Source organism: Piliocolobus tephrosceles, chromosome 8, assembly GCF_002776525.5.
Source record: "Piliocolobus tephrosceles isolate RC106 chromosome 8, ASM277652v3, whole genome shotgun sequence".
Classification (NCBI taxonomy): domain Eukaryota; kingdom Metazoa; phylum Chordata; class Mammalia; order Primates; family Cercopithecidae; genus Piliocolobus; species Piliocolobus tephrosceles.
In genome coordinates, this window is record NC_045441.1 from 20,212,847 (window position 1) to 20,227,872 (window position 15,026).

Sequence of the window (15,026 nt, forward strand, 5' to 3'; positions counted from 1 at the left end):
CTGTCTCCTTAAATGAATGAAAAACAAATGATACATACAAAGCAATAGTGCTACAAACTTAAGAGGAACTCAATAATTATTTATCAAATAGTAAATGTTCAAAATTCCTTGAAGAAGGAAGTCTTTAAAAAGTTGAAAGTTATATTTCATCATTTTTTTATTTTAAAAAGAAAAGAGGAAAAAGTACCTCTGTTCTTTTCTTCCATCTTTCCTTCTTTCTTTCAACTTCAGTACACACCTGAGGGTTGTTTATTTGTTTTTAAGATGTCATAATTCTTACCTTGGCTGCCAAGGCTTTTAAACTGTCAAGGAATCTCTGCCAGAAATCCTTGAAGAGTGGGCGGTCGATTTTCTTCAGGCTCTCTTTGGTACTGGCATCCACACTGACATACAGCTGAGTAACTGGCTTGAGGTTCCTTAGTAATTAAAAAAAAAAGAAAGAAAGAAAGAAAAATTATTCCTCTATCAGGCTTTCTATGATATAAAACTTGCAATCTGTAATAGACGTGGGGATTAAACACTTCACTGGGTCTAGAGACTTCCACTTCCCCCAAAAGACTGAACTAATCATTTTAATCATGTGACAAAATCGGATGGCCTCTGGTTATTTTTTAAATGACTGGAAACCATCCCGAATACATTGAAAATATTGAATTACTTACAATTGGTCCTTCTTCAAATACTAAGTTTGAATGGAAAATAAACAAAATGTGATCTAACTTCAGGTCTGACAGCATCAACCCAGCACAATTAGAGGGGCTCTCTGATCTAACTTCCCCACCCACACACTCTGCCAGCCACATAGGGTTTGTGCTGCTGGGCCACCTCCCTCCGTCAATTCACTGATGGAAGTCTTCTAAGGAACAAGAAACAATCCCAAAAGCTCAGGCCTTATTTGAAGGACACAGAGTCACACCTATGCTTCCGTAAGTGGGAATGGGTTTCATGTCAAGCCTTGGGTGGGCAAACAATGACCTATTTGGGGAACTTTAAGTAGTGCAGACCTAGGACAGTAGCAACCTCATACTTACACAGGAGCACAGCCCAGAAGAAGAGAAGAAAAAAATGCATTCTTATTTTCCTTGCCTTTACAATCAGTTTCCATGAATACCACTCATTCTCCACTTCTCTCAAATTCACTGCCTCATTTCATAATTTCTTTCCTACCTACTAGATTTCTAGTAGGTCCTTCTTCTAGTAGGTCTTTTTCCCCTGGCCCAATCCCCAGACAGGGTCTCATTCTCATCCAGGCTGGAGCACAGTGGCACAATCACAGCTCACCGCAGTCTCAACCTCCCAGGCTCAGGTGACACTCTTATCTCAGTGTCTCGAGTAGCTGGGACCACACGCATGCGCCACCACACCCGGCTAATTTTTAAAATTGTTTTTGTAGAGACAGGGGTCCCACTAGGTTACCCAGGGTAGTCTGGAACTCCTGGGCTCTAGCGATGCACGCACCTCAGCCTCCCAAAGTGTTAGAATTAGAGGTGCGAGCCACTGCACCCGACCCTACTAGATTTCTTTCAAGTTATACATTAAACCTAGACTATACGTTTTCTTTTTCTTTTCCTTTTTTTTTTTTTTTTTTTTTTTTTGAGATGGAGTCTCGCTCTGTCATCCAGGCTAGAGTACAGTGGTGCAGTCTCAGCTCACTGCAACCTCTGTCTCCCGAGTTCAAGTGATTCTCCTGCCTCAGCCTCCTAAGTAGCTGGGACTACAGGTGCACATCCGGCTAATTTTTGTATTTTTAGTAGAGACGGGGTTTCACTATGTTGGCTAGGCTGGTCTTGAACTCTTGACCTCAGGTGATCCACCCACCTTGGCCTCCCAAAGTGCTGGGATTACAGGCTTGAGCCACCGCGCCCGGCCGACTGTACTTTTTCTAAAGCCTCTCCCCTTCTCTCTTCAAATGGGTCTCATAATTCATTCTCTTCAGTAAATTTAGAACTAGAAGAAAGAAATTCCCCCTTAATAATCTTCTGATCAAATTCTCCCAATATTCTTTTTCTATAAGGGTTCCACAATTTATTCCACATTTTTACCTAGAAGTTTTATGCATTTTTTGTTTCAAAGTCCATGCATTTTTAAAAAATGAAAATATCATTCACATGCCATACAATTCACCACTTTAAAATGGTTTATGTGCTTTATATACGTATCAGTAGCAGCCTTCTCAATCTTTGAGTGTAAGACCTTGAAGAGCAAGAATCCTGTTTTTCTTTTTATCCAGACACACAGGCAGACATTAAAGCTACTTCCTAGGAGATATTGTTGATTTCAGCAGACAGAATTTTTAAGGGAATATAGGCCAAACAGATGCTTACAATGATGTGGCTTAGTGACACATAGAAAAATCACAAGTGTCTAGACTTCTATTCGCTTCTGTTAAAAGCGGAGAGGCTCTGACCAAATGTAGGACAGAGGTGATTAAGATCCTGGCAGGCTCTCATTGCTTTAATGCCTCTGCAATACCGACATACTAAGGGAATCCTTCAAAGTTCAGGTAATGTGTCACTACTGAGCAAAGCATATTAATTACTGAAAATGTAAAACAAAAGCATCAGTAATAACAGCATTCTGTCTCATCACCCCTTTGCTGAGTGCCTCTTTAATAAAAGACAAGCTATGCTTCCTTAACTGGACTTTTATTTAAAAAAAAAAAAAAAAAAAAAGGACTGTCTTAATGGCTACTGCTGGCTATCATCATCTGATACTAACAGGATTTTGTCAAAAGCTTCCTGATGCAAAATGAGAATTGCCCTGACCTTTTCACTATGCTTCCATAACTACTTAAGCTTATGAACAGTACATTCCAAAGGCCATACTCCTTTTACAAACCTCTATCATTTACAAAATAGGAAGCCCTGGACACTGACACTACCAAAAAGGAATTCTAGTCAGTACTAGATGTCTGAGATGCTACACTCAGGGAAGTCTCCAGATCTCTTGTCAAGGAGCAGAGCAAGAATGGAGAAGAGGAAAAGGTCCCCAGGAATTATAGAGCTCATTTCTAAGGGGCTCAAAATTAGCAAAGAGGCCTTTGGAGATACATATTTTCTGAGCTTTAGGGATCTTGTTTCTGCCTAGTACTGGTCTCTATTCACCTAGAAGAGATAATGAGGCTCCCAGTTGGGTCACTTATCTGTCTCCATTCTATACAGAGATAACAAATGTTCCCAAAAAGCAAAAGAGTCTTACATCATCAAAATCATAATAATAATAATTCCTGCATCTGAGAATCTCACGGCACTGCTGGGAGTAATTAAAAAGGATATCCTCTGCTCTCCCAAAAAGAGACAATATCGAAGATAGACAACCTTAAGCCCAGTCCTCTGTAAAAATGCTCAAGGATTCAGGATGTGAGTATTGTAAGGACCCTTTATCTTAATATCAAATCTCTGAGTGAAGAATTATCACATATAAAACTGTGTTGACGAACATAAAAATCTCCCTCCCATGTTGCCTTTCTGTAGAGATTATCAGGCCTCATTCTACCTTCCAAGGCTCAGAAGGCAGAATGAGGCCTGACAATATCTGCAGGAAAAAAAAAAAAAAAAAAAGGAGAGAGATTATGTTTGTAAGAAATCCAAGTAAATAGTGACTCTGAAGCTCCTCCTTGGGATAAAAAAACAACCCGAGTGACCCAAACATGCAATGATAGTAAAACCTAAATCTCTAAGACAATCTGGGGCTGTCAGATCAAGCCAAATAGCTCAGGAGGAAGAGAGGAGGAGGGTGAAGGAGAAGGAGAGAATGATTAAGCACTCACCAAGCTGGCACACTCTGCCATGTGCTTTATCCTTCTTGATCAGTTCACTGAATCCTCACAATAAAATGACCACGTAGTCGCTACTTATGCCCATTGTAGAGACGATGAAGCTGAGGTTCAAGATGTTAAGTAACGTGTGCAACAATCTATAAAGAATAAGTGTCAAGCCAGGCACGGTGGCTCATGCCTGTAATCCCAACACTTTGGGAGGCTGAGGCAGGAGGATCACCTGAGGTCAGGACTTTGAGACCAGCCAGGCCAACATGGTGAAACCCCATCTCTACTAAAAAATACAAAAATTAGCCGGGCATGGTGGCGGGCGCCTGTAATCCCAGCTACTCAGGAGGCTGAGGCACAAGAATCACTTAAACCTAGGAGGCAGAGGTTGCAGTGAGCCGAGATCACGCCACTATACTCCAGCCTGGGCAACAGAGCAAGACTCCATCTCAGAAAAAAAAAGAAAGAAAGAAAGAAAAGAAAAACAGTAAGCATTAAGGAGATTCAAGTTCAGAGATGACTCCAGAGCCTTTCTCCTAACCCTGCCCATTATGGCAAAATCCACAGTGTGGCTCAGTGTTCAAGTCACAGCGGTTACATGTAACAAGCAGTATTCCGTAAATGAAAAATCCAAGAGAATATGGATGATCTGTGAAACGCAGATTCTGACTGCAAAGTCCTAAGAAAAGCCAAAACAACAAGTCCTCGGGAAGAAATTCTGAACTTAATTCCTTTCAGGGGCCTATGCACTTCACTCAACATTTGTCTATGAACTGGACACTGAGGCCAAGAGGCTCAGCCCTCAATATTTACATTCTGGAGGGAACAGAAGATGGATGCGAGTCCCATCACGCAGCGCCATGACTAAGGTGGGGAAAATGCAGTGGGAATAAATGGAGGAGTGAGTTGATTTTGCTTGGCAAAATCATACAAAAGATGTAACAAGGTCAAAGTCAAAGCTGATCTCTGAAGGACACAGAGTTCATCAGGAAGAGAATGAGATCATTTCTAGGGATGTCCAAAGAAGAAATGCAAAGGCCTGCAGCTGTGAGTTGCCGCAGGATAAAGGAATCACAAACTATCCTCCGTGGCTCTAACATGGTAAATGGAATTGGGGAATGCCTGCAGCCACGTTTCATGTCCTGCCAGGGTTAGGTCTGGTTTACTGAAGTTTTAGGTAGCCAGTGACACAATCAGATCAGTGCTGATGAAAGTCACGTGGCTCCAGTGTGATGGATGGATTAAAAAGCCAGCACAGCGCACCATTCTGCATCTGGCTTCCCCTGTGCCTCCCACTTATCACCAATCCAACAACTTCTTAACCACAATTTAAAACTCCGAAAAGCTCCAATAACCAAAAGGTTGCTTTTCTAAGTTTGGAGACAAACTTAGTTGGAAGTAAAATCTGACTTACAAGGCTGTTTGTATTCTTCATTTTTCCTTTCCTTTCTTTTTTTTAAGACAGTCTTGCTCTGTCACCCAGGCTGGAGTGCAGAGGCACGATCTCGGCTCACCACAATCTCCACCTCCTGGGTTCAAGCGATTCTCCTACCTCAGCCTCCCCAGTAGCTGGTTTTACAGGCAGAGACCACCACACCTGCCTATTTTTTGTATTTTTAGTGGAGACGGGGTTGCGCCATGTTGGCCAGGCTGGTCTTAAACTCCTGGCCTCAGGTGATCTGCCTGCGTCGGCCTCCCAAAGTGCTGGGATTACAGGCATGAGCCATGGTGCCTGGCCTAATTTTTCCATTTCTGTGACTAAGCATACTTTATTGTAGAACTAATTACATGTGTGTGGCGCTAGGGTGCTGGAGATGTTCCATAAAATACAGTGGATATACTGTATTGTCTTTCTAAAATTCTGAAACACTTTTGGGCACAAGGGATAAAAGACTGTGAACTTGTAGAAATCATTCTATATCAATACATAGTTTTTGCATCTTTTTTTTTTTTTTGAGACAGAGTCTCACTCTGTCACCCAGGCTGGAGTGCAATGGCACAATCTCGGCCCACTGCAACCTCTGCCTCTCAGGTTCAAGTGATTCTCCTGCCTTAGCCTCCAGAGTAGCTGGGAATATAGGCACCCACCACCACGCCCAGCTAATTTTTTGTACTTTTAGCAGAGACAGCATTTCACCATGTTAGCCAGGCCGGTCTTGAACTGATTTCAGGTTATCCGCCTGCCTTGGCCTCCCAAAGTGCTGGGATTACAGCCGTGAGCCACCGCGCCCAGACTTTTCTTTGATTTTCTAACAACTACAGATAAAGAATGCACTTTGTGATTTCTCTTTGATATTCTGGTTATTTAACAGTGTGTTGTTTAATTTCCACATATTTGCGAATTTCCCAAATTCTAGTTTGTGAAGTCCTTGGTCATTATTTGTCCAAATATTCTTTCTTCTCACTTTTCTCTCTCCTGTCCTTCTGGAATTCCCTTTATAAATATGTTGGCATGCCTGAAAGTGCCCCATGGGTCTCTGAGAGACTTTAGTGATAGTCTATCTGATGAGTCATCATTTTCATACTTTTGTTTCTTTGAAAATGCTTTTCTGGCCAGGCGTGGTGGGTCACGCCTGTAATCCCACCACTTTGGGAGGCCAAGGGGGGCGGATCACTTGAGGTCAGGAATTCAAGACCATCCTGGCCAACATGATGAAACCCCATCTCTTCTAAAAATACAAAAATTAGCCAGGCATGGTGCCCCATGCCTGTAATCCCAGCTACTCAGGAGGCTGAGACAGGAGAATTGCTTGAACCCAGGAGGCGGAGGTTGCAGTGAGCCAAGATTGCACCATTGCTCTCTAGCCTGGGTGACAGAGTAAGACTCTACCTCGAAAAAAAAAAGAAAAAGAAAAAGAAAATGCTTTCCTATAGTTCTTTGAACACATTTAAAATAGCCAATGTCAAATCTTTGTCTAGTAAGTCCAATATCTAGGCTTCCTTATAGATGGATTCTATTCTCTGTTTTCTTTCATGAGTATAGGCCACATTCTTGTTTCTTTGTATATCTTGTGGGTTTCTTTAAAGTAAACACTAGACATTTTCTTTTTATTTGTTTATTTTTTGAGACAAGGTCTCACTCTGTCCTCCAGGCTGGAGTGCAGTGGCACAATCATGGCTCGCTGTAATCTTGAACTCCTGAGCTCAAGCAACCCTCCTGACTCAGCATCCTCAGTAGCTGGGACTACAGGCATGCACCAAAACATTTGGCTAATGTTTTAATTTTTGGTAGAGACAGGGTCTCACTATGTTGCCCAGGCCAGTCTCAAACTCCTGGCTTCAAACAATCCTCCCGTCCCAGCCTCTCGAAGTGCTGGGATGACAGACATGAGCCACCGCGCCTGGTCATTATTTTAAATAACATTAGTGGCAACTCTGGAAATCAGATACATCTCAACCCAGGTTTGTTTGGTTTGGTTGGTTACCCTGGTTTTGGGCATATTGTTTTGTTTGTTTCTTGGTTTTCTCTTTTGCTGTTTGTTGTTGCTGAAATAATTTGGCAAATTTAATATTCATTGTTGTGTTTGGCCACTGAAGTCTCTGTTTGGTTAGCTTAGTGGTCAGCTTATGAATGGACAGAAATATCCTTAAATGCTTCCAACTGGTAAGCCTCCTAGCCTCTGTCGAGGGGCTCTGTGATTTTACCTTCATCACCCAGGCAGGCAGTTTGCAACTCTGCCTTGGTTTTCGCTGCCTGCTTACTCAGGAAGAACCAAGGGCACAGGGCCTTCTCAATTCTTCTCCGGCATGCCCACAGCCCTGATCATGTGAGTGGTGTTGGAGATTCCCAGGAATACGATGGAGCTTTTCAAAGTCCCCTGTGACATCTATAAGATGCCCAGCTTTTCCTTTTACATTTATTGGTGAGCTTCTTGTTTGCCCTAGCTGTTAATGCCACTTGAGGCAGCTTTGTGAAGCTAAACAATCGTCCGTAATGGTTTAGGAGAAACATCCAGACAAAGGCTTTTTGCACCAGACAAACTTGAGTCACTTCAAATAAAGACAACCCCTGTGAGAGAAAGTTTCCAAGTTTGCCATACAAGTCATATATAATGACAATTTCCTAGGAATGACACTTTGAAGGAGTTCCCACTCTGTTTTGTCCCCTCCCACAGCTGCCGGGCTGCTGGTTTTTACTGTGGTTGTGAGCTACTGGTTTTCTTTTTTGTTTTCTTTTGAAACGGAGTCTTGCTCTATCCCCTAGGCTGCAGTGCAATGGTGCGATCTCGGCTCACTGCAACTTCTGCCTCCTGAGTTCAAGCGATTCTCCTGCCTCAGCCTCCTGAGTAGCTGGGCTTACAGGTGCCCGCCACCACACCCGGCTAAATTTTTGTATTTCAGTTGAGACAGGGTTTCACTATGTAGGTCAAGCTAGTCTTGAACTCTTGACCTCAAATGATCCGTCTGCCTCAGCCTTCCAAAGTGCTGGGATTACAGGCCTGAGCCACTGCACCTGGCCAAGCTACTGGTTTTCAAGGCTAGGGAAAGTGAGAATGGAATAGAACAAGTTAACATCACAAAGCTCATTTTTCTTACTGAGATGCAGCCATTTTTTCGTGAATATATGCTCCTTACATTGTTGCATGCCTTTGGTTAATTTCCACAGGTAAGAAAAAGTCACTTGTGACCATTTTTGCCAGTATTCTCATTGTTTTCATGGAGAAACAGGATTTTTAAGGTCTGTGCTTTGCTATTTCTGCATCAATATATTTTCTATTTCCACTGTACCTTCTTTTTGACCGACCCACAAGTAAATAAGAAGTGTGTTGCTTAAATTCCAGAATATTCTAATTATCTCTTGGTATTGGTTTCTAGTTTAATTCCATTGTGTTCAGATATCACGCTCTATACAATTTCAACCCTGTTTTGAAATGTCTATAATGTTCAGCAAACGGCCGTTTGGTAATTTTTCTGTGAACGAGTTCTGTGCTCTTGAGAAGAATCTGTATTCAGGCCGGACATGGTGGCTCATGCCTGTAATTCTAGCACTTTGGGAGGCCAAGGCGGGCATATCAGCTGAGGTTAGGAGTTCAAGACCAGCCTGGCCAACATGGTGAAACCCCATTTCCCTCAAAAAATAAAAAAATTAGCTGGTGTGGTGGCATGCGACAGTAGTCCCAGCTACTGGGAATCATGAGGTGGGAGACTCACTTGAACTCGAGAGGCAGAGGCTGCAGTGAGCTGAGATTGCACCACTGCACTCCAGGCTGGGTGACAGGGTGAGACTCTGTCTCAAAAAAAAAGAAAAGAAAAAAAAAGAAAAAAATCTGTGTTCCAAAGTTTCTGGTTGGAATGCTCTATTTCTGTGTTATAGGTTAAATTTGTTAATTCCATTGTTCAAATCTTCAATACTCCTACTAATTTTGATTTATCAGTTTGAGAGAAATCAGTTAAAAATCTATTATTTCTCCCCTTTGTAGTCTGTCAATGTTGAGACTATATTATTCAGTGTTAAAAATTTTGAGTTGTTATATGATTTTATGTTTCTGGTGGGTTTAACGTTTTATTATTAAGAAATGTCGGCCGGGCGCGGTGGCTCAAGCCTGTAATCCCAGCACTTTGGGAGGCCGAGACGGGTGGATCACGAGGTCAGGAGATCAAGACCATCCTGGCTAACACGGTGAAACCCCGTCTCTACTAAAAAATACAAAAAACGAGCCGGGCGATGTGGCGGGCGCCTGTAGTCCCAGCTGCTCGGGAGGCTGAGCCAGGAGAATGGCATAAACCCGGGAGGCGGAGCTTGCAGTGAGCTGAGATCCGGCCACTGCACTCCAGCCTGGGTGGCAGAGCGAGACTCTGTCTAAAAAAAAAAAAAAAAAAAGAAATGTCCATCTTGTCCAGGTGCAGTAGCTCATTCCTGTGATCCCAGCACTCTGGGAGGCCAGGGTAGGCAGGTCACTTGAAGTCAGGCATTTGAGACCAGCCTGGCCAACATGGTGAAACCATCTGTACTAAAAATACAAAAATTAGCTGGGCATGGTGGTGGATGCCTGTAATCCTAGGTACTCAGGAGGCTGAGGCACGAGAATTGCTTGAACCTGGGAAGTGGAGGTTGCAGTGAGCCGAGATCGCACTACTGCACTCAGCATGGGAGACAGAACGAGACTCCATCTTAAAAAAAAAAAAAAAAAAAAAAGTCCATCTTGGCCAGGCATGGTGGCTCTCACCTGTAATCCCAGCACTTTGGGAGGCCAGGGTGGGAGGATCACTTAGGCGCAGGAGTTCAAGACCAGCCTAGCCAATATAATGAGACCTTGTCTCTGAAGAAGAAAAAAAAAAAAAGTCAATCTTATCTCAAGTAATGAATGGGTTTTGCCTTAAAGTATATTTTGACCAACATTACTCAGCCTGCCTTTCCAGAAGTGAAACTTCTGTGTTTCATGTCTTATCTCACATACTCGCAATGCCACCATAAGGTAGTCATTATTATTATCATTTTACAAATGAGGAAAGCGGGCACTGAAAAGTTATCCTCCAATGTCAGAAAGACACTAGGAGATCCACTCAAGATTCAAACCTAGATCTTTTCCAGACCAAAGCCAAAGCTTTTTGCCACCTCTCTGCACTTTCTTTCTCTCTTTAGCCCATGCAGACAGGCATGTTTCAGAAAAGTATTCCACGAATTCAAAGACAGGAGAGAAAATTAGATTTTAAACTTCATATGTTTAGTGCAAACAAGATAGGCTGGGGGGCGGGGAACTTCTATTGAAAGAATCAGGCAGTATTTACTTCTATTGAAAGACTCAAGCAGTATTTACTTCTAATGAAAGAAACTTCTATTGAAAGAATCAGGCAGTATTCAATCTTCATTTCATTGTAGCTGTTTTCTGGAACCATTTTGAGCTAACACATACAAGAAAACTGCATGTTTATTAAACTTCACTCATCTCTTCAAACATATACTATGCACCTAATACACAAAGAGACATCCAGTTTATGAAGGTTCTCTAAAAGATGTGGTGAATGCCTCAGCAAAAACTAAAGAAAACAAAACACAAAGCAAACAAAATAACAGAAACACAGAAGCAGCAGAGAAAAGAGAATAAAGTTCCTACAGTTTCAAGAAAAAGGTGTCCGAAAGTAAATGTACACAGGGACGAAATTTGGAAGCAGGAGGTGAGTCTGAGAAGTTAATCATGTCATAGTTAAATGCTGAACACAGCTCTGTCTTCTTATGATAAACCTGCCAGCAGCTAAAAAGCTTTAGATTTACAGTACTCACCAAAAAAGAGCTATGAGATTGTAAATGTAAATTTTAAAATAATATAAAATAGATGATTATGATACAAAACAATTAACATGGACTAAATATGAAGCGAAGAGTTCGTGAGTCTACAAATGACTACAGATTTGACTCTGAACTCTGTCACACTCATGAAGTGGGAGACGCTGTTACAGGATTCAAATGTCCACAAGGTAAGAACAAACCAGTTCTCTGAGGTTCCTCAGAGGGAAGAAGCTGTTCAGTGTTGGGAAACATCCTCCTCAACAACTTCCTTGCCTTACAACATGATGCCATAGAAAGATCTGCTTTTACCAAGGTGTCATCAGCATCACCACGTGGAGCGATGTATAAGAAATGACTCCATGGAGTCTTCTATTGCAGCAGTAACATCAGCTATGATGAACTTCTCTGACTGCAAAGCTGAATGAACAGATGGTACAGTGCTCTGGAACAAAGTTCTAAACTCACATGTCTACAGGGACCAAGGAAATAATGTGAGTCAAGCAAGCCACTTTTAAGAGCGAAAAAAATTCTTTGTGTATCAAAATGCAGATTGCATATGAAACACACATGAATATTCTCTCCTTACTCAAAAGTGCTTTGTGTACCAAAATGCAGACTGCATATGAAATACACAAGAGTAGTCTCTCCAGCCAGGCACGGTGGCTCACGCCTCCAATCCCAGCACTTTGGGAGGCCAAGGTGGGCAGATCACCTGAGGTGGGGTGTTTGAGACCAGCCTGACCAACATGGAGAAACCCCGTCTCTACAAAAATACAAAATTAGCCAGGCTTGGTGGCAAATGCCTGTAATCCCAGTTACTCAGGAGGCTGAGGCAGGAGAACCACTTGAACCCGGGAAGTGGAGGATGTGGTAAGCCGAGATCGCACCATTGTACTCCAGCCTGGGCAACAAGAGCGAAACTCTGTCTCCAAAAAAAAAAAAAAAAGAATATTCTCTCCTCACTCAAAAGTTCTTTATGCACAAAAATGCAGATTGCATATGAAACACACAAAAATATTCTCTCCTTAAAGTGATATGCTTTCTTCCATTTTTCTGGGACTATGTGGCCTCTTAGTCTACCTTTCACTATTTCACTTTTTTAGAAATGGTGACAGGAATTTCTCTGCTATAAGAAAATCAACCACGCAATTCCTCTGACAAGTGGCAGATGACACTCAGCCTTAGGGCTGAAGAAACAGCAAGACGGGAGAAGTATAGGAAACTGAAAACCACGGGGCTTCCTGGAAAAGATAACTACTCCTTGGCTCTTGACAACTTTTGCCAGATGATCTTTTCAAAGTCAAAAGTCCAGATTTTATGTAAAACCTCTTGATTTTTCAATGTTGGCTCCAAAAAAAAAAAAAAGTGGTAAATAGGTGTAGGAAAAGCAAAACCTACTTCTTATCAACTGAGAGTTTGAGACCTCTGGGCTTAAGGAGAAAATTGATTGTATATCATCTGGGCTATTCACATAATTATAATCATCAACTGAGCTCCTGAAGAATACTGAGCCCCAATAAGTTCAAGGTTATACTCCTTGACAAGTGTGGTCTGTTGTGCTGTATGTAGACTGTAAATATGACCATCGACTCCTCCTGTCCCAGTACCCAAGTGCCCCTGCCCTGTAGATCTGAGTGCCTTCTCATTGACTCGAAGCTCTGCCGTGTGACTTGCTTTGGTCCATGGGAAGTAAGCAAATGTGATACAAGCAAAGGCTTGAAAGATGCTCGTGCATTGGAGTTTGCCCCACTCGCTGCTCTTTGAAACCTGGCCACGCTGTGATAAAGTGTGGCACAGCTGCTGGGGGATGAGAGGCCACGTGAATAGCAGCCCCCGGGTCCCAGGCCAGCCCATCGTCAATCAGCCAGCCCTGGCAGATCCACCCAATGAACAACACTGAGACCAGCAAAAGACTTCCAGGTTGATCTGCAGAGTTATGAGCTAAATAAATGATTGTTTGTTAGTTTGAGGTGAGTGATTGCAGCAAAAGAGAACTGACACATGTTAAAATATATCAGTACTTTCCTATCAAGAAATGGCTTTTTTCTTGTCTAATCACCACCAGGCCTATTAACATGAAGTGTGTTACACATTCTTGTCACTTTTATTAACCTCTGACAAACAAAAGCATAAAGCTACTCAGAGAACAAAAGCTTTCTCGTTTGCCTAAGGTGTTTGCTTCTATACAGCAACCACAACCAGTATCTGGCTCTCCCAAAACTCCTGGAGGACCACTCACTGTGAAAACTACTCTCAGGGGCAGAACTGTCAGTAAAGAGTCTGATATAATTAGGCTCTGTCTGTCCCCACTCAAATCTCATGTTGAATTCATAACCCTCAATGTTGGAGGAGGGGCCTGGTGGGAGGTGGTTGGGTGATGGGGACTTCCCCCTTGCTGTTCTTGTGATGAGTGAGTTCTCACGAGATCTGGTTGTTTAAAAGTGTGTAACACTTCCCTTCCCCCTTCATTCTCTTCCTCCTGCTGTGTGAAGATGTGCCTGCTTTCCCCTTTGCCTTCCGCCATGATTGTAAGTTTCCTGAGGCCTCCCCTGCCATGCTTCCGGTACAACCCGCAGAACTGTGAGTCAATTAAACCTCTTTTCTTCACAAATTACCCAGTCTCAGTTAGTTCCTTATAGCAATGCCAGAACAGACTAATACACAGTCATATGCTTTGGAGCTGGAAGGAAGACTGAAACCCTTTTAGGGAAAGGTCTAGTACCCTGAAAAAGCCACTAGCCTGAATATAATACAGACAATTGACAAAGTCTAGATTCCCCTCAAAAGATACCAGAGTACAGGTGGTATTGCAGTTACTTAGCAAAAAAAAAAAAAAAATTCTAATTAAAAAAATAAAAAATAAATATGCCACCAAACCACCCAGAGAACAGTATTACTTCCTAGTGTGTGTGTAAGGTCAAAAGTTCCTTCCAGGTTTAAAATAAACCTACCGACTGTCAAGCTGCCCTTCTTGTTTCTCTCCTCTTTCTTTAATTCTTACAGTGTGCTCAAAGATGAAATGGCTGCAAGAGGCTCAGCAAATAGCTGAACTGTATGAGCTGACTCCCTGTATAGCATCAGCATTATCGACATTAAAGGAAACTTCCAAAATACATGGCCTCTGTGTTCTATTAGTTAATCTACAGCCTTATTTTTCTGCAAGAAACTAAGACACCAGAGACAACTGGTATTCTAATTCCTCCTATTCACAGAAATAAGTAAGATTATCTCCTCTTAGAAAACTTTTTCTTTCTGTTTTCTCTTGGGATATGGGGGTTGGCAGGGAGCATCCTTAGTTTAATTCAGAGAGGCCTCAAGTCCTGAAAGTATTACTTTAAAAGTAAAGGCTGTCTGAAGACTATCTTGTTTCACTACTCTACAGTCCAGAGTATTTGAAACCTGTGGTTTTATGACACATCATAGTATCTAGCATGGCAAGTCTCATCATTCTGTTTTTGAAGTTTTTTCTAGATAATTCAAATCTTTCATTGGGAAAATGTGGGGGTAGGAGGGTCGTCTTATACTTAAGACCTCCTAACATTTGGACATACATTATTCCCCAGCCAGGAGGACTGCTCTGTTTCAGAAAAAGGTAAGCTGAAAGATTATGTTCTCAACCCATGTATACCTGACGCGCATTATCAGAAATTCTTCTCATATCCTAGCAGTAATCTGTAGACCTCAGACTCGCTTTTGTTCTTCTCTTTTGAGATGGTTATTTCAATGGATAACAAAGACATGCCCACTTTTTGAGATCTGAATCTAGAATGGCTACTTTCTACATATTCCCTCTTATGTCAGGGAAGGACATACCCTAAAAGATGCAACACAGTTTGCATGCCTGTTCCCTGAAGCACAGCACCCTTGGTAACAGGAGCTTCAAGGATGCTTTAAAAATCCAAAAGCGTAGGCCGGGCGCGGTGGCTCAAGCCTGTAATCCCAGCACTTTGGGAGGCCGAGGCGGGCGGATCACGAGATCAGGAGATCGAGACCATCCTGGCTAACCCGGTGAAACCCCGTCTCTACTAAAAA

The 15,026-nt window shown here is 42.3% G+C and overlaps 1 protein-coding gene across 1 annotated transcript in view; it reads right to left on the reverse strand.

Moving 5' to 3' along the window:
* LOC111547030 (S-adenosyl-L-methionine-dependent tRNA 4-demethylwyosine synthase TYW1) overlaps positions 1-15,026 on the reverse strand; it is a 256,839-nt gene that overhangs the window by 122,460 nt on the left and 119,353 nt on the right. Inside the window, exon 13 of the mRNA XM_023218654.2 lies at positions 281-416. Within this exon, the coding sequence (XP_023074422.1) occupies positions 281-416 (136 nt within the window). The remainder of the gene's footprint in view (positions 1-280; positions 417-15,026) is intronic.